Below are 27,436 nucleotides of genomic sequence, written 5' to 3' on the forward strand. Positions count from 1 at the left end.
AACTAACGTCCCTTCAAATCAATCTTTACCGCGGGTGCATGCCTAATAATTGTGTAAAAACACAACTTATTTAACTTATTTAACTTAATACGCCCTCTCATTAGATTAAGCCGGTCTCTGTCATAGGTTTTGCCGTCTATCACTCCCTCTGTCGTAGCTATTGCCGTCTATCACTCCCTCTCTTTCACCTAACTCTCAATAACTGTTCTTTCTCTCTCGCTCTTGTAACTTTCTGTGCAGTAACGCTCTCACTTATAAGCTGTTGATGCAACCACTCTCCTCTCTCATCTTATTTCTACGGATTTCGCTTTAAGCAATGCTCAAAGCATCTGCTCTGCACATTAGTCTGACTGCTATTTGTTTTGAACTTTTTTTTTTCTCGAGTTAAAAAAATAAAAGACATTATGGAATTTGCTGTCGTCTTCGCCAAAAAATCCTGCAAGAAGCAGATCACCCATGACCAGCCCAATATCCCTTGCTGGCTTTGCGAAAGCGTAGTGCACCTAAAATGTGTAGGGATCTCGGGCCGTGTAGGAGATGCCATTTCCCAAAAAAACGGCCTGCATTATAGTTGTGAGGAATGCTGTGCTGTGGAAAACGACATGCGTTGTCTGTAGCGTCCGTATCCGTCGAGTCCGCACCCAACTCTTTAACTATCCCATCAGTTTCGTTCCCACCAGCTAATAGATGTCGAGGACCACCGGATACTGGCATCACAGGTACTAGGCCTGTGGTGCCAAAACCACTGGTGGGAGTCCCACCAAAGCGACAAGTTTTTGTCTCGCGGCTAGCCCCTGACCACACACCTAATAATGTAACCACTTTTATACAAAGCAAATTAAAAGCCGTTGGCTTAAAGGTGGAAAAATTTAACTTTTCTTACGCCAGAGAGATATCTTCCTTTAAGATAAGCGTCTCCCCGACTCAATTTGACACCATTTGTTCCGCCAAGTTTTGGCCAGAGTATTTGGTCGTCAAAGAGTTTAAGGCTAAGAAAAAGAATAGGACCCCCATAACTCTTCCTAGTAGTCAGATTATTGCTCCATCTTTACCCTCATCTTCCACCTCAACTTCTACCTATCCAAAAAACTAACTTCCTCTTTTTTAGTTACCTACCAGAATGCTAGAGGCTTGCGTAGTAAGCTCAGCACTCTTTTTCTTGAGAGTCTCGCATTCTCGTCCCATATTATTGTGTTTAACGAGACCTGGTTAAAGCCGGACATCCATACTTCCGAAGTTTTGGCAGGTCGGTACACAATTTTTAGAAATGACCGTTCGTCTCGACGTGGAGGTGGGGTCCTCATTGAAGTGGACTCAAACTTCACGTCGGAACATTTTATGGTCCAGGTTCAATAAGACCTGGAATTCCTGTGCGTAAAACTGATTCTCCCAGGCTTTTCCAATTTTCATTACTTGTTCGTATATTCCACCTTCCTCGGATATCTTAATATACGAGCATCACCTGTCCGCTTTAAAAACTGTTTCTTCTTCGCTATCAGATAAAGACCATATGATAGTTCTTGGTGATTTCAATTTTCCAGGTACTTTTTTTCCAGGTGTGTTAAGTGAAAACACACTGCTTCATGATCTTCGACTAGTTAAGCCGGTATTTTCACCAGGTCCTGACGGAGTTCCCGGCTGTGTACTCAGGTACTGTGCCGATGCTCTGTGTGGACCCCTGCTTAAACTATTCACCCTATCCATTAAGTCTTCATGCTTACCTTTCACAGTCTTTATTAATGAGGTCAAACTCTCGAGCACTCATGTATGCGGATGATGTTTAACTCTGTGTCAAGTATAAAGACATTTCATTTCACTCTCGCTTGAAATCCGATCTCAATAACTTTCAGTTATGGTGTTTTTTCTGGACGTTGATATGCAATTACTGCACCATCAAGTGGCCCATGCGACACCAAGCCGAAGCCTGTTACGGAACCCAGGCAGAGACGCAGCCCCTCCTCCCGACCAACCGACCGAATGGCGCTGCCGCATGACGCGCGACACGTGTTACTGAACCGATCACGAGCATGCAGGAAAGACAGGTGTTAGACTAAAATTCGAGGAAAAATAGAGCTAAACACAACTCAAAGAGCTAAACATGCAAAGAAGCTAAGAAATAGAACTAATTAGGGGAAAGGTATGTTAGTATTAGTGATTTAAGAAGAGGAAGGAAATTAGTGGTGGATATTATATGGTAAAGGGAATTGAAGACCGCACATAGGACCCTAAATGGTTCGTGTAAGGAATAATTTGACCTACAAAGTGGAAGGAACAAAGGAATAAAGTTTCTAGTAGATCTAACAGGAATCGTAAAGTTTATGCGGCTCAACATGTCAAGACTATCTACGTCACCTTTGATCAAGTTGTGCATAAAATGCATCATGGTAGAAATGTGTTCAGAAAACTTTAACTTGGGGCCCACCTTAACACCAAGATCATCAACCATGGTAATTCTCTCAAGAGAACCACCGCAGAGGCTATAAGGAGCCAAAAAGGGGCTGGAGCGATGAAATATCATAACGTTGCATTTCGAGGCATTTAGGTGTAACATATTAGCATAATACCATAACTAAAAGCTATTGAGATTGGATTGCAAGCGAGAGTGATATGAAATAACCTTATACTGGAAACAGAGTTTAACATCATCCGCATACATGAGTACTCGAGAGTTTGTTAATACTGAAGGCAGATCATTAATAAAGAGTGTGAATAGTAGGGGGCCTAGATGGCTGCCCTGTGGTACTCTAGAAGTAACCTTAACTGGTGGAGAGGAGTTTTTGAAGAGGACTCTTTGAGACCTAGAACGAAGATAGCTAGAAATCCATCTTAAAAGATTAGGCGGAAACCCTAAAAGGTCAAGTTTTTGTGCTTGGAGGGAATGGTTTTCAGAATCTAATGCTTTGCTGAAATCAGTATAAATGACATCCGTCTGCAAGTTACCTTGAACGCCTTTAACCTCTAATAAATTTGTGGTTGTTGATCGTCGCCTTATAAATCCGTGCTGAGACGAAGATATAAGTGATTTGCAGAGATGTTGCATCGTTAAAAATATTAAAATTTTTTCAAACATTTTCGGAATAGCGGATAACTTAGATATACCTCTAAATTTGTTTGCATCAGACTTGCTTCCTTTTCTTATGGAGCGGAATAATAAAAGATTCCTTCCATATCGGAGGGAAGCGTGAAGAATTAATGGATAGGGTGAATAGTTTAAGCAGGGGTCCACACAGAGCTTCGGCATAGTACCTGAATACACAGCCGGGAACTCCGTCACGACCTGTTGAAAACACCGGCTTAACTAGTCAAGGGGTTTAAAATGCCGTTCGACCTTGGTAAACTGTATGGATACGGCTGACCATAGTAGTTTTCAGGGGAATAGGTTGTTTGGAAAAATTTGGCAAAAAGATCGGCAATTGCCTGATCATTCTTTAGTGACATAGTGAGAAATGATAGCGAGGATGGATTTGCGGACGTTCTACGCTTACTATTTACGAAGCTGTAAAACTGTTTAGTGTCCTGTGAAAATCGTATCCTGCATCGAGATAGTTAATTTTTATAACATTGAGCGTTAAGAACGGAGAAATTTGACCGAGCTATTATATAGCGAGAGAGAGAAGAGGGAGAGCCAAATTCTCGAAATTTTGTATAAAGTATTGATTTTAACTTTTTAGACTGGATAACTGTTTGGTAAACCAAGGAGGCTATCCAGATCTAACCGGACAAGAAAGTGGGACACAAGAATCAAAAAATGTGTCAATTACATTGTAAACGAGAAGGAACGTGTGAGTCGTTTCTGGGGACACGACTCTACTTATACCCGTACTCAGTCAGTATATACATTATTGAGCTTATGATTTTTTAGAATTTTAAGAAAAAAAAAAAATTTACATTTTACATTTTTTTGCTACATCTGCTATCTACATCTACATAAACAATGTCTATTCTACATCTAACATGTAGATTGTACATGTTCCATTCATATTCTACATCTCCTCCGCTAGGGGTTGCTCGCGCACTGAACGGGGCAGAGTGTGCGAGCGAGAAGGAAAATGAGTTGCGTTGTCGTGCTCGGGAGGGGGAGGGGAAGCAACTGAAAATTTATTTCTTCATTCTGGCTATAATTATGATCCGATCTGATTCAGATTCGGCAGTCTGGTAGATATGGTCATTCTCTACGATACTGCGTTTTAGTTTTAGTTTTATCGTATCTTTAAAAATGTGCCTGCTACAGATTTTCGTCTTTTGTGGGGGCGGAAGGGGGCGGGGCGAAATTTTGAAATACACTTGTAGCAGTGGGATATCACATAAGTCTGGAAACCAAATTTGGTTGCCCTAGCTCTTATAGTCTCTGAGATCTAGGCGCTCAACAAGACAGACAGACGGACAGACAGACATGGCTATATCGACTCGGCTATTGATGCTGATCAAGAATATATATACTTTATGGGGTCGGAAAATTTTCCTTCTCTGCGTTACACACATCCACTTTTACCACAAATCTAATATACCCCTTAACTCTTTTTTGAGTACGGGTATAAAATTGTTAGTGCCTTTCATAACGTCAGTGCACAAGTACAGAGCGAACCAATCAAAATTACTAATGAGGTTATTAAGCTTCGTAAACTTGGCTTGACGAAAGCAGCGAACACGTTCAGATAGCCTATCCGTTCGATCCAACACAGTAGTCCCAATATCGACCAACACTTCAAATGTAAGATGGTAGGAGTCTTCAGGTATAGTGAGCGGAAGGGCTCGGGTTAGCAACGCTATGGTCGGATCCGTGACAAAGCACAGATCAAGCAATCGACCCAAGGAATTTTTCACATGGTTGACTTGAGACAGGGATAGGTCTAGCAAGCCGTCGATAAAATCATGGCGTGACATGTGCAGACTCATTTACCGAAGACCAAACAGTACCTGGAAAATTGAAATCACCAAGAACTATCATATGGTCTTTATCTGATAGCGAGGAAGAAACAGTTTTTAAAGCGGACAGGTGATGCTCGTATATTAAGATATCCGAGGAAGGTGGAATATACGAACAAGTAATGAAAATTGGAAAAGCCTGGGAGAATCAGTTTTACGCACAGGAATTCCAGGTCTTATTGAACCTGGACCATAAAATGTTCCGACGTGAAGTTTGAGTCCACTTCAATGAGGACCCCACCTCCACGTCGAGACGAACGGTCATTTCTAAAAATTGTGTACCGACCTGCCAAAACTTCGGAAGTATGGATGTCCGGCTTTAACCAGGTCTCGTTAAACACAATAATATGGGACGAGAATGCGAGACTCTCAAGAAAAAGAGTGCTGAGCTTACTACGCAAGCCTCTAGCATTCTGGTAGGTAACTAAAAAAGAGGAAGTTAGTTTTTTGGATAGGTAGAAGTTGAGGTGGAAGATGAGGGTAAAGATGGAGCAATAATCTGACTACTAGGAAGAGTTATGGGGGTCCTATTCTTTTTCTTAGCCTTAAACTCTTTGACGACCAAATACTCTGGCCAAAACTTGGCGAAACAAATGGTGTCAAATTGAGTCGGGGAGACGCTTATCTTAAAGGAAGATATCTCCCTGGCGTAAGAAAAGTTAAATTTTTCCACCTTTAAGCCAACGGCTTTAATTTTGCTTTGTATAAAAGTGGTTACATTATTAGGTGTGTGGTCAAGGGCTAGCCGCGAGACATAAACTTGTCGCTTTGGTGGGACTCCCACCAGTGGTTTTGGCACCACAGGCCCAGGACCTGTGATGGCAGTATCCGGTGGTCCTGGACATCTATTAGCTGGTGGGAACGAAACTGATGAGATAGTTAAGGAGTTGGGTGCGGACTCGACGGATACGGACGCTACAGACATTTATAGCTGCATACTCTCCGAAGTGACGCATTTGGCTCCCGAATCTGCATCACCAGCAGCGATCGTTGCCCTTGGAGTAGCAAACGTAATCAACTGCTGCACTGAAGGAGTGGTCGGAGTAAGTTTTTCGGATGCCGGCGGACATGAGGCAGTCGGCACTTGCAAGTCCCGCGGAGTAGACCTCTTGCGCCTCGGAGACTCAGCCAGCAGCTGTAAGCTGCTGAACTGAGTGTCTATGGCCAAAAGCCGATAATATTGCTGTTTAAAGCCTACAATCAGTTCTTTGAAGCCTTTCCGCGTCTGCCTCACGAACAAACGCATTTCGTTTTCCACAGCACGGCATTCCTCACAACTATAATGCAGGCCGTTATTTTGGGAAATGGCATCTCCTACACAACCCGAGATCCCTACACATTTTGAGTGCACTACGCTTTCAAAGACAGCAAGGGATATTGGGCTGGTCATGGGTGATCTGCTTTTTGCAGGTTTTTTTGGCGCAGACGACAGCAAATTCCATAATGTCTTTTATTTTTTTAACTCGAGGAAAAAAAAAGTTCAAAACAAATAGCAGTCAGACTAATGTGCAGAGCAGATGCTTTGAGCAATGCTTAAAGCGAAATCGGTAGAAACAAGATGAGAGAGGAGAGTGGTTGCATCAACAGCTTATAAGTGAGAGCGTTACTGCACAGAATGTTACATGAGCGAGAGAGAAAGAACAGTTATTTAGAGTTAGGTGAAAGAGAGGGAGTGATAGACGGCAATAACTACGACAGAGGGAGTGATAGACGGCAATAACTACGACAGAGACCGGCTTAATCTAATGAGAGGACGTACTTACGAAAAGCAACAACACAAACACACAACTAACCGACGCACAAAATTAATCAAATAAGTTGTGTTTCTACACAATTTTTAAGCATGCACCCGCGGTAAAGATTGATTTTAATTTTAGTTAGTAGGAGAGTTAATTTAAAGATAAAAAAAGATAGAAACACCGGCTGTTTAAGCAAAATAAAAGGAAAATGCGGAGCGCAAAACAAAAACACATCTGGTCACTACAAAAGAGAACGAACGACACTGTTGTGCGAATATGTTACACCTAAATGCTTCGAAATGCAAAGTAATGACATTTCATCGCTCCAGACCCTTTTTGGCTCCTCTGCGGTGGTTCTCTTGAGAGAATCACTTTTTTTGATAATCTTGGTGTTGAACTAGACCCAAAGTTAAAGTTTTCTGAAAAAATTTCTACCATGGTAAATAAGGCCATGGGCGTGCTTGAGTTTATAAAGAGGTGTTCAAAGGAAGAAGACTCTTTATATCTCGCTTGTTCTTCAGATTTTACAGTATGGCTCTTGTGTATGGTGCCCCCAGTATAAAGTACACAAGGACCGTATAGCATCAGTCCAGAAAAACTGTTTACTTTTTGCTCTGCGTGGCCTTAACTGGGATGCATTTGTGTGCCATCTTACCCTCGTAAAGTGATTTTAATAAACCTTCCAACCTTAGTTAGTCGTAGAAAAATGCTTGGGGTGATTTTCATGCACAACCTGATCAAGGGTGACGTAGATAGCCCTAGCTTGTTGAGCCGCATAAGCTTTACGATTCCTATTCAGATTCAATATGGTTTATTGTTTTAAACAGTATATGTGGCAATACAGAGTCGAAGGGATAGCGAAAGGTTCGAGTTAGGTTGATGACGAGTCGGTTGAAGAGTTAGCTGGATTCAGCTGACGGGGTCAGATTGTAGACGCTGGGGTCGGTACAAGACGGTGTCGGATTGAATAGCTCGATTTCAAGACGATGTGCAGTGGTTGCTAGATCCGGACTGTATCAAAGGGCAGGCGGGCCGAATCGCCCGTGCCCTAGTGCGAGCGAGAGAGCGACAAATCGAGAGAGTGATAGCAAAAGGCGATAGAAGGAAATATGAAGACGCGAGAGAACGGCTGCATAGGCATGCTACCGTGCGGGAGCATGAATGCGTGCGTAAGTGTGTAGGTAGATGAAAATTTAGTACAGTGGGTAGTGCAAACAACGAACAATGAATACTCTACTGCTTCACCACTGGCTATAATCTATGTATTTGTGCACTATTTGGCTGCGTTACCAAACAATATATCTTTCCTGCATGCTCGCAATCGGTTTCGGTAGCACGCGTCGCGCGTCATGCGGCTGCGCCCCTCGGTCGGTTGGTGCCTGGGTTCCGCGCGTAACTGGCTTCGGCTTGGAGTGGCATGGGCCACTTGATGGTGCAGTCATTGCATATCAACGTCCACACAAGAAATTGTGGCATGCAAGTCCGGAGTTACCGATGATCTCACATGCACCAAATTTAAATTCATAAACAGCACTGTAAGCTATAAGAACAGATATCATGGCATCGTAAAAGATGAAAAACCGTGTCGATGTCGTGTTTTTCAAAGGTATGCTTCATTTAAATACTAAAAATTCGTTGTTGCTGTTCACACATAATGTTTTAATATATTCCATAATAAACACAATAATTGCACATAAAAAACTAGCAAGTTTTGAAAATAAAAAATTAGTTATTTTTGCAAATTTTTATATCGTTAATGACCAGTGGTTAAAATGGCCCACCTCCTACAGCCAAACCGGAAGAGATTAAAAAAAGAACATTAAATATAGACTTTTTGTTACGTCTATAGCATCCGTATTAGGTTTCAATAAGTGCAGAGTTCATTGCTAGTTTAAAATGCAAACTACAATAACTTGTTTTTGCTGACTTTATAAGGTTATTAGGTTAGGTTAAGGCGGTAGTAACTTAGTGATTTTTATTTTAATATTCCTAGTGCTACAAGTTATACACTTTTAAATTAGTACACTAGTCACAATCGGGTTTTACATGATAAACAGTTAAACTTAACTTTAATAAACTATAAAATTATAATTTAAATTACTAAACAAGTCACATTATAAAGCAAATAATTTAAAACATTTAAAACATTATTCTTATAAATAAATTAAAAATTTAGTAATATATGCCTATTGAAGTTCAGATAGATATATTTAGATTTTTGAAGTAACTTTTTAATTTATTGTTTAACAGTGGTTCGCTACTAATTGTTTTCAAATAGGATGGTAACTGATTCCAAAGTCGGACAGCCCAGAAAACTAAGTGTCTATTCGAACAAGAAAGTTTGGTTCTAAAGCAAGCAATATTATTGGTCATCTGCGACAGATTGAAACGCAACTTCTCAAACAGGTAATCGGGAGTGTTAGTGAATATAATTTTGTGAAGCTGTATAAAAATTGTAATTGGTCCAGTTATTTATGTTCAAGTAAAATATTTTATCAGCAAAACTAACGTGATTTGTACGACCTAGTGAAAACATGAATGTAGCTATTCTGTTAAAGGCTACTTGCATCTTTTGCTACCTGACGGCGTCACACTTACAACAAATTTCTATACCATACATTAGGTCTGGAATAATTAATGCTAGTTGGCGAGAGGGAAAACCCTCCCCCTCCAACTCACTTGGTCTTGTTACAGGACCGTTCTGATGCTGCATGGGCGTGTACCCTTTATCCCCTAAACCAGGGTGAGCAATCTTATTGCAGAATTAATGGCAGTCCCATCCGGTGGCTTGGTTGTATTTGGACAAGATCCCTGGGCCGGACAGTGGCAGAAGAAGTGGGGGACTCCTCCTTTTCTTCGTCCTTACAGCTTCTACAGAAGTCGTTGTGAGGGATTGAAAGTCTGGCAGCATTCGTGCCAATCTGCAAGTGTCCCGTTGTGAAGGATTGACAGTCTGTCAGCATTCGTGCCAATCTGCAAGTGTCTTGTGATGGCTCGGATGACGGCAGAGCACTGTTCTCTGCTGAGTCGGTAGAGCTCTTCGGAGTGATTCTTCGGTCGACTTGGCCAGATCGATTTGGTTGTTTTACAGGTGTTACTTAGGTGCCATCGCCTGTCGGCAATTAGCTCGAAAGCTTCGTGGGCTAGTTGTAGGCTAGTTTGGAGTTTGGAGACGATGGAGATAGCCTCGTTTATTGCTTCGACCTCCGCTTGGAACACACTACAGTGGTCCGGGAAACAATGACTAACGTTGAGCTCGTTACAGTAGACGCCTCCACCCACACATCAGTGTATAGGTGGATCGCATTTGCGGGTCCAGGTTCACCCCTCTCCCAGTCCTCCCTGAGTGGGATTGATGCCTGGAAGGGCGTCGAGAGGTGATCACTCGGTATACAGTAATCTGTCCCCTCCGATAGCTGCGGGAGTCTCGTCAAGATTCCCGAGTGTCCAAACATGGATGCTTTCCAGAGTTTAGATTCTCACATTCTGGAAGCGGAAAGAGTTGCCACCTTTTTCCCACATGAGTTCTACAGGGAGAAGGTACAAGGTATCGAAGGCTTCGCCTGGGGTTGTGCATAGTCCACCCATTATGCATAGCTCTGCCATGCGTTGGACACGGCTGAGTTGGCCAAGACAAGTTTTCTTGTCCTGTGCTGGCTACCATATCACCACTCCGTACATCAGGATTGGTCGTATGATGGCGATATATAGCCACCTGACTATGTACGGGGTCATTCCCCATTTAAATCTGCAGGTATAGAGGGCGACAGTGGCCTTCTTTACCCTATCCTCTATGCTCAGTTTCCAATCGAGCTTCCTATCGAGGATCAGGCCAAGATACTTAGCATTATTGCTAAAAACAAGCGCTTCCCCGCAGAGTTTTGGGTGAGTCAGTGTCGGAATCCTGTACTTTCTGGTGAAGAGTACTAGTTCCGTTTTAGCCGGGTTAACACCTAGTCGCATTTGTCTGCCCACTGGCACAGTTTTATGAGAGTGCTTGTCATGCACTCGCTTAGCGTCTGTAGAAATTTTCCAGAGAAAGCTATGACAACATCATCAGCGTACGCCACCACGCGGCATCCACTTCTCTCTCTCTCCAACATCCATGCCTCCGACAACGTAACTTCGGATTCAGTTACCTTCCACAGTAGAATCAAGCATCCACCGTCTTATGATGGTCCCCCGCTTTCTGTGGTATCGGTTGCAGATGGATCTACCGCCTCTTCTAGTTCTTCAACTCTCGCACCGACCCTTTAAGGAGTAGCTCCACCAGCTCGCTTTTCTAGGTTACCACTCAGCGGTTTCCCGCAAAGCAATCTTTGTCTCAGGTCTCATGCAAGAAGCCACAACGGAAGATGTCAAACTTCATCTTTGTTCATATCTCAAAGCACCTCCTGAGGACTTCATTAAAACTAAATTTAATTTTACTCATAAGCGTAGTATTTCTTCGTCTAATATTTTTCTCCCCGATTCACTTCTTTCCAAAGTCCTTGAACCGTCTCCATGGCCAGTGCATACTATTATGCATGAATTTCTTCCAAGAGTCCTAGAGTCACTGCTCCTAGATCCTCAAAAATTAAGGAGCCATTTCTCCATCCAATATCAGAACGTTCGCAGTCTTCTAGGTAAATTTACTAAAATGCGTACGGATAGTGCCTCTTTTTTTAGATTTTGACGTTATCGCTATAACTGAAACCTGGCTTAACTCTTTCGTCTCCGATCATGGAATCCATGGTCTTGAATTTATTGCAGTCAAAATCCGTGTTGGAGCGGCATTTTTCTATTTGACTTAATTATATAATCCTCCTTGATCTGATACCGTTGTTTATTTAAACCACCTGTCTACCATACATGCTGTGGTTTCTGCTTTAGGTTTTGTTGATCAGATCATAGTAATTGATTATTTAAACATGCCAAATCTTTCTTGGCAGCAGGATGAATCAAACATGTTCCGTCAAAAACGATAGAGTCAGATCTCACTTTTGTCAGTAATGCTTTTCGAGCAACTGTTGTTAGAGGTAGTTCGATATCTTTTCCTGAAGATCCGTATCATCCAACGTTATCTATAGTTGTCGAGTTTTCGAGTACTACTACCGTTTCACCATCAACAAGTCGAATAAAGTATTTTCGCAAAACGAAATTCACCGATCTAACCCTACATCTCTCGCAAGTTGATTGGTCCTTTCTTCAATCGACGCAACAGTCAACTATTTTTACGACACTTTAAACTCAGCCATTAATACCTATGTTCAAAAAGTCCCCTTATATGTATCCTTCAAAACTCCCTGGATCTCCAAGTATCTATCCTATCTAAAAAACCAGAAGGAACGTGGTAGTCGCTTCTGGGGACGGGACTCTTCTTTTATACCCGTACTCAGTCAGTATATAAATTTTTAATCTTATGGTTTATGTAGAATTATATAAAATTTTACATTTTCCATTTTTTGGCTACATTTGTTATCTACATCTACAATATATATTCAACACCTAACATGTAGATTATACATGTACGATTTAGATTCTACATCTTTTCCGACAGCGGGCGCTCGCGTATATAACGAGGCAGAGTGTGCGAGTGAGAAAGAGAATGAGTAGTGTCACCAGCGCTGGAGGAGGTGTGGGAAGCAACTAAAATTAAATTTCTTCATTCTGGCTATAATTATGATCCGATCTGATTCAGACTCGGTAGATTCTATCGTAGATTCTCTACGATATTGCGTTTTTAGTTTTATCGTATCTTTGAAATTTTGCCTGCCACAGAGTCCTTTGTGGTGGCGGAAGGGGCAGGGCGAAATTTTGAAATACACTTGTAGCAGTGTAATATCACATGAGTCTGGAAACCAAATTTGGTTGCTCTAGCTCATATACAGTAGTCTGTGAGGTCTAAGCGACAAACAAGACGGACAGACAGACTGAGACTCGGCTATTGATGCTGATCAAGAATATACACACTTTATGGGGTTTTCTTCTATGCGTTTCCTTCTATGCGTTTCATACATCCAGTTTTCCCGCAAATGTAATATACCCCTTAACTCTTTCTTGAGTACGGGTATACAAAAAAACCGTAACTGCTGAACAATTTTTAAGACCCCAAATCTATTACAAAAATTGTTTTTGGCTCACAGCGGAAAAAAATTAAATTTTGTTGCCTAGTGTCACTAGAGCTATGACAGCTCTGATTTGATATTTCCCTTTTTCTACGCGCACCCCATGCGTAGTGATGTATACAAAAACACACTCACGCATAATTGACAAATAAAAATTTCGATATTTTGCAATCGTATAAGAACGAGGCTTGGTGCGTGTTAAAAGGGGGAAGGGAGCAAATTTATAGCCGTGTAGGACCAAGTTCGTGTCAGAAAAATTATGCAAATCATTGGTGAGTTATATTGATGTTTCGATTAAAATTAAGCGATCTAATAAATTTGACTTTTTAGCCAATACTGTTTGAATATCGGAGGAATCAGAGGAAACTTTATTATTATAATATCCCTATAAGAATACTGCTCATTCAAGTTCCAAGATTATTTTTTGAGCTTATTAGGGGTGCCACAGAAATCACTTCTGCTGGAAAATCACCTCAATTCCATTCCGCCGTGCCACACACCGATTTGATTATATACACCCATAAAACACACTTAAAACGATTCGAATCTTACTTTCCCATAAAGGTTGTTCAATTGGTGATTAACCCTTATCAAAATAATTTAACATTATACATGTTAAGTTAATAAAATAAGCATTTTAGTAAATCACTATTCAATCCGCTGACTGAATTTTCACTTAACGATTCCGCTCTCAATCCGCTGCAGACTGAAGTGGCCACCTAGAGCGATTCGGACTTTCGAAGTCAAGACAGTAATGCCACCTTTTTTAAGTCGAATTCGGAGCAATATATTTAATATTAATTATATTGAAAGCATTCTGTTTTTCTTTAATTAAGCATTACAAAAAAAAGATCATTGTAGTAAAACTTCCTTTACGTCAAACGCGTGCATACTTTTTGTGCAAATTTTGAAAACATTTGTAGTCATTTGTAGTTCTACCTCTTGGCATCGCTTTAAAGTGTCATCAGCTGACTAGAGAAAAATAATAATACAAGCCAACAAAGAAGAAGAGTGTGCGCTCAAAATGTAAGTAAATTTTGTTTGGTTTTTGTTTAATTGTTATACATTATGAATTTTTTTAAGGGGAAAGCATCGCACGCCACGTCAGGACGCAGTTTTTTTTTAAATTTATGAAGGAGCGTCCGGACATTGCCCGCAATTTCACCAAAGGGGACAAGGTGGTTGTGAGCACAGCTTGGGAGGACTTGGCGCTTCAGCTGAATGCTTTGGGCCCTCCAATTAAAACTTCAGAGGAATTGTAAGTAGATTTAAAAAAGGAAATAGGACATTTTATTGACCATTGCCTTTTACAGGTATGGAAACACTGGAGGCTGGCCATCAAAAGAAAAATTGCTCATAACAGGCGGGAGACCAGAGCCACAGGAGGTGGTCCTTTTAAGCAGGTGGCATTCACTCCCACTGAGCAGGAGATAGCCCTTCTCTGCAATATGTTCCAAGCGGTGGATGGCGTGGCTGGTGCCAGAACATATGGCATCCTGCAGTGCGCTGAAGAGAAGGAGAACGAAGAAGAACCGTCCCCAAAAAGACCACGGATGGATGGTGCAAGCTGCAGCAAAGAAAAAGCGACAACTGACCACAGGCTGGCTGCAATGGTGGCAGATGGAACTCTGGTCTTAAAAGAGATAAAGGAGGAGCTGGTTGAGCTCAAGAAAAACGCGCAGGAGATGTTGCAGAAGCGCAAAAGGACAAACTTAATATTAGATAAATTAGTTTTAGCCATAGAGACGAAATTTAAGTAATTAAATAATAAAATACATACATAATAAAAATACATACTTGATAAAACTAAATACATTTATTTATTAAAAAAAACATCTACATAAAAAATCATTAAAGGCATCTTAAAGAAGCTGCTATGCTATCCCGAATTCGTGAAGTTTGTTCAGGCTGATCAAAATTTGGTAAAGCGGCAACTTCTTCACGTCTTTCATTAGCTTCGACAACACGAAACTCCTGATCATTTTGCTCGCGGCATAAATTATGAAGACCGCAGCACACGTTTATTATGCATGTGACCTTTAGGGGATTATACAAAAGGATCTCTTGGAGTAGTCTGAATCAGCTTTTAATAACTCCAAAAGTCCTCTTAATCACATTTCTTGCAGAAGCATGACGAAGATTAAAACTATGTTGGTTTGACCCTGCCGTTGGATTTCTGTAAAGCGTAAGCAAAAAGGGTTCTAAGGGGTAACCTGAATTTTCAAGAAGCCAATTACCACGGGAACCACTATCATACTCTTCCTGCAAAAATGCCCTGGCCTCGCTCTGACCCCAAGCGCAAGAGTCATGAGTTGCTCCAGGCTTCGAAGCATCCACATAAATGACTTTAAGGTCGTAATCACATATCTATAGGAAGCAATATTTAAAAGTTAATAAAAATGTATAGACCCAACTCCTTAAACCCGCAGGGCAGTCGCCAAGTGCAGAATGGGCGGAATCGAGGAAGATGGGATATCCTCTTTGATTATATTAAGGATCCTTTCGAAGGTTGTCTTTTCAACACGATAATTGTACCGAAAGCTGTTAATTTTAATAAAACAAATTAGCAGTAGTTTGAGCAGAAAATCACAAAACTATATACGTATCGTCTGATTGTGAAAACGGGTCCGATGCGCATCTGAGAAGCCTTCACCGGAGGGTTTCTTTTCTAATCTGCTGCCTACGTACCTCTTCGATGGCCAGAATTCTCGCTATAGGCATTTTCTTAACTTCAACTAAAATCAATTCAGATGTTTGTTTTTTTTTTAACAGCTGATATCTGCCATGCACGGAGAATGGCCAGACAACTGCTAGAGTTGTCAAGTAATTCATTTTGTTTGGCGCGCAAGAAATGTTTATTTGCTTTGTAATTATAAAAGCTTTGAAAAATCAATTATTTTATGTCATAAAAGAAAAAAATAAGAACCAATTGTTTTGATATGATAAAATCAATAAAACTGAAAAATGAACCCTATTCGAATGAATCTTGAAAGGTGTCAACCCTAGCCTTAGTTCGAATTTGGTTTGTGACAATGCTAAAAAAATGAAATCGCTCGGAATTCTGTGGCATGACGGAAATTTTTAAGCGGAAATCCTCTGCGCAGTTCTCAATTTCACTAGTGATTTCTGTGGCACCCCTGTATTTCATGAATTTCTAAAGCCCTTAACGTCTCATCTGCTATTGCCTCTTCACCTTCTGTTGGAAGCTGCCACTTTATCGGCAACTCTGACTCCACATTTACGAATAACGATTCTCCGTTGTTTTTTTTATTTTTTATATAATTTGTTTATTGATACAACAAATAACACAAATAACAATCTACGATAATCAGGGGTGCCACAGAAATCACTAGTGAAATGGGAAAGCGCGCAGAGGATTTCCGCTTAAAAATTTCCGTCATGCCACAGAATTCCGAGCGATTTCGTTTTTCTTAGCATTGTCACAAACCAAATTCGAACTAAGGCTAAGGTTGACACCTTTCAAACTTCAATTCGAATAGGGTTCAATTTGCAGTTTTATTGATTTTGTCATATCAAAACAATTGGTTTTTATTTTTTTCTTATATCATATAAAATAATTGATTTTTCAAAGCTGAACTTTTATAATTTTAAAGCAAAAAAACATTCCATATCGTTCGCGTCAAACAAAACAATGTACTCGGCAACTCTAGCAGTTGTATGGCAACTATCCGAGCATGGCAGCAATCAGCTGTTAAAAAAAACTGACATCTAAATTTTACGGCAAACTTAATTAAAATGCTTTTACTGAGACTGTTGGCCATCGACGAACTACGGGGGCAACATATTAGATTACAAACCTTGCAGCTCAGGCTTCTCAGATGCGCATCGGACTCGTTTTCGCGATCAGACGATACGTATGTGGTTTTTGTGATTGTCTTCTCAAACTACTGCATATTTAGTTCATTACAATTACCAGTTTTTGGTATAATGATCGCTATGCTTCTATTTGTGCTGCCATGGGTCTGCGCTTAGCCGAACAGGGGTTTTTGACATAAATGCAATGGCAATAATGTGTAGAAATGGTTTCTTAGTTCTGTTTTGGCATTTTGAAGCGATGCCACCTGGAAGAACTACAAATGACTACAAATGTTTTCACAATTTGCACAAAAAGTATGCACACGTTTGACGTAAAGGAAGTTTTACTACAATGAGCTATTTTTTGTAATGCTTAATTAAAGAAAAACAGAATGCTTTCAATATAATTAATATTAAATATATTGCTCCGAATTCGACTTAAAAAAGGTGGCATTACTGTATTCACTTCGAAAGTCCGAACCGCCCTAGGTGGCTACCTCGGTCTGCAGCGGATTGAGAGCGGAATCGTTAAGTGAAAATTCAGTCAGCGGATTGAATAGTGATTTAATAAAATGCTTATTTTATTAACTTAACATGTATAATGTTAAATTATTTGGATGAGGGTTAATCACCAATTGAACAACCTTTATGGGAAAGTAAGATTAGAATCGTTTTAGATGTGTTTTATGGGTGTATTTAATCAAATCGCTGGATAAATTGTGAGTGATTTTGATTCCGCTGAAAAATCAGTGTGCGTCACCGCGGAATGGAATTGACGTGATTTTCCAGCAGAAGTGATTTTTGTGGTACCCCTGAATATTATATTCTGTAAATTTTTATACCCGTACTCAAAAAAGAGTTAAGGGGTATATTAGATTTGTGGTAAAAGTGGATGTGTGTAACACAGAGAAGGAAACGTTTCCGACCCCATAAAGTATATATATTCTTGATCAGCATCAATAGCCGAGTCGATAGAGCCATGTCTGTCTGTCCGTCTGTCCGTCTTGTTTGACGCCTGGATCTCAAAGACTATAAGAGCTAGGGCAACCAAATTTGGTTTCCAGACTCATGTGATATCACACTGCTACAGTGTATTTCAAAATTTCGCCCCGCCCCCTTCCGCCCACACAAAGGACGAAAATCTGTGGCAGGCACATTTTTAAAGATACTATAAAACTAAAAACGCAATATCGTAGAAAATTACCATATCTACCAGATTGCCGAATCTGAATCTGAACGGATCATAATTATAGCCAGAGTAAAGAAATTGATTTTTAGTTGTTTCCCCCGCCCCCTCCTGCTAACGAACAAGCTACTCATTCTCTTTCTCGCTCGCACACTCTTCCGCGTTCAGTGCGCGAGCAACCCCTAGCGGAGGAGATGTAGAATATGAATGGAACATGTACAATCTACATGTTAGATGTAGAATAGACATTGTATATGTAGATGTAGATATCAGATGTAGCAAAAAAATGTAATATGTAAAATTTATTTTTTTTTTTTTTTATTTCTAAAAAATCATAAGCTCAAAAATGTATATACTGACTGAGTACGGGTATAAGTAGAGTCGTGTCCCCAGAAACGACTCACACGTTCCTTCTCGTTGTAGCTTCTTTTATAAGAGGTTGGCACAAATTCTAGTCGCTATAGTTTCTATCTAAATCATTAGTGGCAGTGGGTCAGTGACATGTGGGTTTTTAGCGCGGCTATATTTTACGTCGGGTTCAGGTCTTCCTAGATCCTCCTCTTAGGCAGATCCACTGGGTGTCGTCTGGTCAGCCTGCGACGGTAACTGGTTCTCGCCTCGCCAAGACATTGAGGTGACTTACTAGCTTAGCAGCACCTCCCAGCCTGATTGTTGATAAAATCACTAATGGGAGAGACTCTGAGGTCTCCAGACAACGATGGGCTTAGCAATATGGAAAACGTTTCATTGACATCACATACCATGTGACACCCATACTCGTAAATACTTGAATATATGTTAAAATTATCCAAATCAGATCGCTATATTGTGTGGCTTAACTTTAAACAATCAATCTGCAAAATATATAATCCCCTTCCCTTTTTTTCTGGTTTTGAATGTGAAATAAACGGACTTTCAGTAAACGCACTTAAGAAAAATATCTTTGCTACTAGATTTCATATTAAGGAAAATGGACATTTCTTCTTTTTTAGGATATCGAACACTGTTATTACCATGGGACAGTGAAGGACTATCCAGGCGCTAGTGCTGCCTTTCATACTTGCAACGGAGTAAGCGGCGTCATACACATTGGAAACGAGACATTCGTCATTCATCCATTTTATGGTGGCGATCTATCTGTAAGTACGGAACGTAACTCTCCGATAACACTACTCGACAAAACTGAAATTTTTTTTCCGCTTCGAACCAAACCGACTTTTTTTGATAGATTTAGGAGCTTTAACTTTTTTTTAAAGAAATGTGTTTTTTTTTTGTTAGACAGAACTTTTTTTTGGAGAATTTTGGATTTTTTTTAAGTTTTATTATTATGCTTATTACACTACTCGACAAAATCGAACTTTTTTTTTCCTCAAGGATCCAAACCGACTTTTTCTGATAGATATGGGGCTTTAAAATTTTTTAAAGAATTATGGTTTTTTTTCTATGGCAGAACTTTTTTTTGAAGAATTTTTGAAGTCTGGTATTTTTTTTTAAGCTTTTTTCAGAGGTAACGCTTGTTTTTTCACATAACTCTAGTATCTTACGTCTGGTTGTAAAGAACTTTGCTATTTTGAAAAGATAATTAAAACAGCTAGAAGTTGATGCCAAACACTTTGTGATTTCAGCTTACCGTCTGGGAAATATAAAGCATTGAAATGCAAAAATGATGATTTTTGTGGGGTATTTTTTACGAAATTTTGACTTTAAAAACTCAGGAAAAGTCGAAAAAAAATTATATCTTGTGTCCTCTATTTTTTTGTGTATAGGTGCGTTAATTTGGCGTCGTTTAAGGTATCGCTCATTAAAATCTATGGAGAGACTTTGGAGCTAAAATTCGTTAACCAAACCTAAAATATGGAAAATGTGAACAAAAAATACCTTTTTGAATGCGGCGGGCCCAACTGCCAATTGGGCCCAAAGTCTCTCCATAGCTTTTAATGAGCGATACCTTAAACGACGCCAAATTAACGCACCTATACACAAAAAAATAGAGGACACAAGATATAATTTTTTTTCGACTTTTCCTGAGTTTTTAAAGTCAAAATTTCGTAAAAAATACCCCACAAAAATCATCATTTTTGCATTTCAATGCTTTATATTTCCCAGACGGTAAGCTGAAATCACAAAGTGTTTGGCATCAACTTCTAGCTGTTTTAATTATCTTTTCAAAATAGCAAAGTTCTTTACAACCAGACGTAAGATACTAGAGTTATGTGAAAAAAACAAGCGCTACCTCTGAAAAAAGCTTAAAAAAAAATACCAGTTTTCTAAAATTCTTCAAAAAAAAGTTCTGCCATAGAAAAAAAAAAAAATATCATCAAACCATTTCTAAGCCCCAAATCTTTAAGAAAAAGTTCGTTTTGTTCCTTGAGGAAAAATCGTGTTGACTAGTGTTATTAAGCATATTTAAAGCCTCAAATCTATAAAAAAAGTTGTTTTGGTTCGAAACAGCGTAATGGTGTCGGGTAGTGTAATTATTGATTTAAGAATTAAAAATGGGAGCGATTGTTTTCGTATTATGATTAAAACATATACTATAAGTACATAGTTATCCCTATAAAGACTTTTAGACAACTCGAAACGTTTTTTTCCAGGAATAGCATAGCTTTAGTACACATGTTACAACTAGTTTTTTTTTTCTACGGTTGAACTTTTTTTATTTTCAGAGAAAGCGCTTTTTAACAAAACTTAAGTATCTTACATTTCGGCTTACCTTCTTGAATATATTTAGCTTGCAAATGCAAAATAATATTTGTGCGGTATTTTTTATACCCGTACTCAAAAAGAGTTAAGGGGTATATTAGATTTGGGGTAAAAGTGGATGTGTGTAACGCAGAGAAGGAAACGTTTCCGACCCCATAAAGTATATATATTCTTGATCAGCATCAGTAGCCGAGTCGATAGAGCCATGTCTGTCTGTCCGTCTGTCCGTCTTGTTTGACGCCTGGATCTCAGAGACTATAAAAGCTAGAGGAACCAAATTTTGTTTCCAGACTCATGATATATCACACTGCTACAAGTGTATTTCGAAATTTCGCCCCGCCCCCTTCCGCCACCACAAAGGACAAAAATCTGTGGCAGCCACAATATTAAAGATACGATAAAACTAAAAACGCAATATCGTAGAAAATGACCATATCTACCAGATTGCCGTATCTGAATCTGAACGGATCATAATTATAGCCAGAGTAAAGAAATTGATTTTTAGTTGTTTCCCCCGCCCCCTCCTGCTAACGAACAAGCTACTCATTCTCTTTCTCGCTCGCACACTCTTCCGCGTTCAGTGCGCGAGCAACCCCTAGCGGAGGAGATGTAGAATATGAATGGAACATGTACAATCTACATGTTAGATGTAGAATAGACATTGTATATGTAGATGTAGATATCAGATGTAGCAAAAAAATGTAAAATCTTAACTTTTTTTAAATTCTAAAATTCGAAAAAATTAAATCAAAATGAAATATATCTATATACTGACGGAGAACGGGTATAAGTAGAGTCGCGTCCCCAGAAACGACTCGCACGTTCCTTCTCGTTTTTATTAATTTTGACTTCAAAAACTCAGGAAAACTCGAAAATATATTATGTCCCTATGTTTTTTAGTGCATTAGGCGTCGTGTAAGGAATTGCTCATTAAAATCTATGGATGAACGGTTGACCTAAAATGGGTTGACCAACCCTCCGAAAATCACATTTTAACGTTTGGAACGTTGCTGGACACCAAGGGTACATTTACTAAAAAAATCGTACTATTGGCATACTTTGAACATTTTTATTTATCAATAGCTTGTTTTGTGAAGAATGGATGCCGCTAAAGAGTTGATGTCTAAAAGAAAATTTTTTTTTTAAATGAAAAAGTTGCCTAAAAGACAATATAAGTATAAGATGCGTAACGCTCATACATTTCAATTGCCATATGCAAGCCAATTTTTCGGCAAGCGACGAAATTCGCGCCATCTCGCTCGCAAAAAGTTGAGAGCGTACGAATCTAAAAATAGAATCCGCTTGCATGGGTGAGTACACACAGAACCAACAAATGCGTACTTGTGCGAAGCGAGACGAAAACCTTTTAAAGAGTTGAGAAACGAATTTAAGTCTTTGAATACATTGCACGCTGAATACCCTACTGACAATTATTCCAATGTAAAGTCATGTATTAAATATGTGATATATTTTTTTATTTTACATATGTATATCCGATCAATATTATCGAATATACCATCTTAAAAGAAATTATCATTAGAGGGATATATGCAATATAAGAGTTTTTTAATATTGGGTGTTAAGCGTCTTGCAAAATTAACTTACACTTATAAAGTGAAGGGTATATTTCGACAGCGCTGTAAAAAAACGTATGCATGTGCACACATACAGTCGTCGCGACGACTCGGCTCGTTGCAGCGGCATAGAACCAACTTCGTGTGCCTTCGTATGCTGTATACAAGAGAGCGGCTGGCTCTAGACCGCTCTCTCTCTCTACAAAATTTCAAGAGAGCCTGGAGCCATCTCTAAAGCCAGCTTGCAAAATTCGTGTGCAAAAATTTCGTATGGCGTTATCTATCTTATTCTTATATTGTCTTTGCACAAACCGTATAAACGTTAGAAAACTTCAACTTTGATTTGCTATATCTTCAGGTATATCCATTCTATCACCACGAATACAAAATCCTGTAAAAGGTGGTGCAATTTTCTTGTTAGCGTTTTTTTGTCTGGACGTTGATATGCAATGACTCCACCATCAAGTGGCCCATGCGACACCAAGCCGAAGTCTGTTACGCGCGGAACCCACGCAGAAACGCAGCAGCTCCTCGCACCCAACCGATCGAGGGGTGGTGCCGCATGACGCGCGACGCGTGCTACCGAAACCGATTGCGAGCATGCAGGAAACATATATTGTTTGGTTACGCAGCCAAATAGTGGACAAACACATAGATTATAGCCAGTGGTGCAGCATTAGAGTAAATCCTTATTATTGTTCGTTGTTTGCACTGCCCACTGTACTAAATTGACATCTAACTACAAACTTATGCACGCATTTATGCTCCCGCACGGCAGCATGCCTGTGCAGCCGTTCTCTCGCGTCTTCATATTTCTTTCTATCGCCTTTCGCTATCACTCTCTCGATCTGTCGCTCTCTCGCTCACATTAGGGCACGGGCGATTCGGCCCGCCTGCCCTTTGATTCAGTCCGGATCTAGCAACCACTGCACATCGTCTTGGAATCGAGCTATTCAATCCGACACCGTCTTGTACCGACCCCAGCGTCTACAATCTGACCCCGTCTCGAATCAAGCTAACTTTCCAACCGACTCGTCAACAACCTAACTCGAACCTTTCGCTATCCCTTCGAGTCTGTATCGCTTCATATACTGTTTACAACTATAAACCATATTTAATCTGCTAAATGTTTTTCTGGACTGATTATATACGGTCCTGGTGTACTTTGTACTGGGGGCACCATACACAAGAGCCGTGCTCTAAAATCGGACGAACAAGCGAGATATAGAGAGTATTCGCTATATAGGGGACGTCAAATTCCTTTGACCACCTCTTTATAAACCCAAGCACGCCCATGGCCTTATTTACCATGGTAGAAATGTGTTCAGAAAACTTTAACTTGGGGCCCAACTTAACACCAAGATCATCAACCAAGGTAATTCTCTCAAGAGAACCACCGCAGAAGGTGTAATAAGCCAACAAGGGGCTGGAGCGATGACATGTCATTACATTAAATTTCGAGACATTTAGTTGTAACATATTTGCACAACACCATGACTGAAAATTATTGAGATCGGGTTACAAGCGAGAGTGAAATGAAATGTTCTTATACTGGACACAGAGTTAAACATCATCTTCATACATGAGTGCTCGAGAATTTGACCTCATTAATAAAGAGTGTGAAAGGGAAGCATGAAGACTTATTGGATAGGGTGAATAGTTTAAGCAGGGGTCCACACAGAGCGTCGGCACAGTACCTGAGGACACCGTCGGGAACTCCGTCAGGACCTGGTGAAAATACCGGCTTAACTAGTCGAAGATCATGAAGCAGTAAGCTTTCATTTAACAAGGGGCTGAAAATGCCGTTTGACCTTGGTAAACTGTATGGATACGGCAGACCAGAGTAGCTTTCATGAGAATAGGTTGTCTGGAAAAATTTGGCAAAAAGATGGGAAATTGTCTGATTATTGTTTGCTGACATATTGAGAAATGGTAGCGAGGATGGATGTGCGGACGTTCTACGCTTACTATTTACGAAGCTGTAAAACTTTTTGGGGTTCTCTGAAAATCGTATCCTGCGTTGTATGTTTTGTTGATAGATGAGCTTCAGATTCTGGATAAAAATTATGAAAGGTCCCAAAACGTTGGGGCCACCATCGTTTCAAGCGGTAAAATGCTATTTTCGGAGGGTTTCTCAACTAATTTTAGCTCAGCCGTTTCTCCATAGATTTTAATGAACAATACTTTAAACGACGCACAGTGGGGCCTTTGGCCATTTCAGGTTGCTAAATTCATAACTTCTAGAAGCTTTACAATAAATAGTCAAGGTTGAACTTTGTTGACAGTGCATGTTTTCCTATGTAAAATGATAAATTTCAAGTGTTTTGGATCGATAAAAAATTTTGAATGGCCTATAAAAAGTTATAAAATAAAAATATAAAAAGTTCTATAAAAAGTTATTTTGCATTTCATTTTTAACTTAAACGGATTTTACAAAGAAGAAAAAAATAATTTGTTTCAATTGTTCTTATTTATGGTTTACTGTAAAATATGCCTCTATTTTCGATGGATCGTTAGTAATATCTAATAATCTTAACATTTCTGAAGAATTAATACTTTCTAATTCTTTTTTGGATTTCACACATCTAATAGATTAAATAAATGGATCTGAAGAGGCTGCCAACATGTTGAAAAGATCCTGGTTTTGCCTTGTTCGTGATATCTTACAAGTATTCATGTACCTAAATTTCTTGTAATCCTTGTTTCTCGTTTCCTGGGCCTCCTCTGGCATCTCTCCAATGGGTAGGCTCTGATGTTCTATTAAAATTTGACCGTGTGCCAAAATTTTATGAAACGTGGGAGTAAGCTACTTTTTGTTAGGATTCTTTTCAAATAACAACTCTGCAGTCTTTGAGGCATATTCACCAAATTTGCGGGTGTTAATTTTCTCCTTGCAGCTTAAAATATTCAAAATTACAGACAATCTATGGATAATGCCGTCATCAACTCCAGTTATTTTTGCTGTATCCATATTTGGGGCAGTCGACCCTCAGTCCAAGTTTCGCAAAGAATTCGTCTTGAATCATTTTATTCCTGTGTTTATGTTTCTCTTTGGCTGGCATGCTATCGTCAAAAGATTCCTCCGTTCTCGGGATGGTATAAGCAAGTTTTAAAATAAACTTCATACATCTTATTCTTGCATGCAATGTGCAAATGCCATATTCCAAACTTTCCTCTTCAATTAAGGAATCATCCAAGTTTTGAAAATCCTTTTGTGTTTTTTAGCAAAAAGCGTATTTCAAGGTCAATTTTGTATTTGTTAGTTCGTTAAGAACTTTTCCATCGATCATAGTAAGGGAAAATTCATAGTCAACAGTAATAGTTGGACCATCGTTGAATTCCAATAATCCTGGCTTTATATTTTCAATCTGATTCTTAATCAGGGGTGCCACAGAAATCTCTAGAGATTTTGACTCGAGAGATTTGTTAAATCAACCGAAAAAACCGTAGGTGCGACAGGATATCTAGTGATTTCATTTTTCGAAAACTTGTTTCGGAGTTAACACGCAACAATGAGAATTGTCGCTCAGAGTTGTAGTCTTTCAAAAATAATTTTGTGAAATGCTGGTCTTTCATTAGGGATCTGAGAAGGATTGTTTTGTATAAAGTTACCCAAAACTACTTTTGCATTGGCCACTCTTCGCTCATACCTTTGAGTATTTTATTAACAACAAAATTTAAATTTTTTGCCCGCTCAATTGAAGTGACAACCCTGACAAAGTTTTTTTTTTGCGGTTGTCTGTGACTGCATTATAAATTGCATTACAAATTGAACGTCACGTCAATTACTTGCATTCTAAATTGAACAAATTTTATAGAAAAATGTCAGTCGCCGCAGCAAGAGCGACCTATTTTCCTTTTTGACATTGACGTTAACACACGATAACACACTTGGGGTTGCCCGCTAATATAAATACCACGCCCCGGACCGCCAGGCCGGGCCCCGGCAACCCCGGCGCCCCCGCCAACCCGGGGGCGCGGCCCAACCCCGGGGCCCGCCCCCAAAGGTATGTCAGGGGCACACCCCCCCCAACCCCCACCCCAAGCCACAAAACAAAGCATTCAATGCTTATACACAGGGCCCCCGAAACCAACCCTCAAGAGTTCGGCCGGAGGGCAGTGTAATTGGAGCGGCATTATTTACGCATATATTTGCCACGGCTGGAAATTTAAATGATGTAAACTTAAGTTCTTTTTATCTCTAATTTAAAAACATTAAATGAATAATATCATTCGAATTTAGCACTCCGAAAAAAATTTAATTGTCAGAAAAACTAGGTGGCCAGATTTACCTTTGAGTTGGTTTTGGACGTCGACACCGAATGGCAATTCTACTAGAGATTTGACTAGAGATTTCGTAAAATGTAAATAAAGGACTTAAACCAAGTGAATTCTCAAATTGTTCTAATGCAGATATATCACAAATTTAAAAAACTTTCCAAAACATAATCTTTGAGTAAAATGTGTTTGAGCAGTGAATTTAAGCAAATCTCTAGCCATAATACTACAGATTTTAAAAAGCAACCGAGACAGCATGCTGTTGCACCTAGCAAACCAACTCAGTTGGAATTCGATCGGTTTGACAGTCTGTGGCACCCCTGAATATCAGTCACTGTAGACTTTATCAACTCTGAAGATTCCTTGGCGTATTTAAATAATATCGGGTGGCAATAGTGAGCAGACGAAGGTCGGAGATTTTTCCAATGTTCTGAAATCCGATTTTAGCCTGAGGGGGACAAGAGAAGCCCCGTCTGTAATGGATTTATCATCCGTTTCTATTATTTGCTTATATGCACTTTGTCCTGAAGATCCATCACATCCCCACTTGCTGATCAATGTGAGATTTCGCGGAAGACTCTCAATCTGAACGTAAGGTAAGCTTTCTATGAGCCGTTTCGCAGTGTGGTCTTGCAGTTTTACTTCCGCTGATACCTCCGTCACGTGTGGAGTCAGTCCTGCCTTCTTTTTAGCTTACAATTACAATTTATTTATATCCTGGCAAAATGTGGACATTATGCTGCTTCAAGGAATGTCGCAATATCGAATATTTGTCCTTAGACATTCCCAAATCCATAAACAATGCCAAAGCCTCTTCAACGGTGTACGGCCTTGGTTGTGAATTTGGCGGCGTGACGATGCTCTTGTTTATCATTTCAAGTCTAATCGGGCTTGCCTTCGAAACAGCTTTTGTGATATGTGAGCTATTGTTTTCCTTGTCGTTCGTATATTTGATTGACAGCGCCTCCGATAAGTGATCCGTAGCTGTATGAAATGTTGCATCTACAAGTTTTCTCTTTCTTGTATAAGCTGAACAATCTTCCAGGGTTTTAATTGGTCTTCCTGTATATCGTCCTGTGGACGTGGAGGGTCCATCATCTAGCAAGT

General features: G+C 39.7%; 1 protein-coding gene across 18 annotated transcripts in view; it reads left to right on the forward strand.

Annotated features, from left to right (window-relative positions):
* Window positions 1-27,436, forward strand: part of LOC111075401 (disintegrin and metalloproteinase domain-containing protein 11) — a 264,670-nt gene that overhangs the window by 125,603 nt on the left and 111,631 nt on the right. For all 18 annotated transcript variants that reach the window (XM_022368691.2, XM_022368693.2, XM_022368692.2 and 15 more), the window contains exon 8: window positions 18,767-18,913. In XM_022368691.2, the coding sequence (XP_022224383.1) occupies window positions 18,767-18,913 (147 nt within the window). The remainder of the gene's footprint in view (window positions 1-18,766; window positions 18,914-27,436) is intronic.

Source organism: Drosophila obscura, unplaced genomic scaffold (assembly GCF_018151105.1).
Source record: "Drosophila obscura isolate BZ-5 IFL unplaced genomic scaffold, ASM1815110v1 contig_87, whole genome shotgun sequence".
In the NCBI taxonomy this organism is placed as follows: domain Eukaryota; kingdom Metazoa; phylum Arthropoda; class Insecta; order Diptera; family Drosophilidae; genus Drosophila; species Drosophila obscura.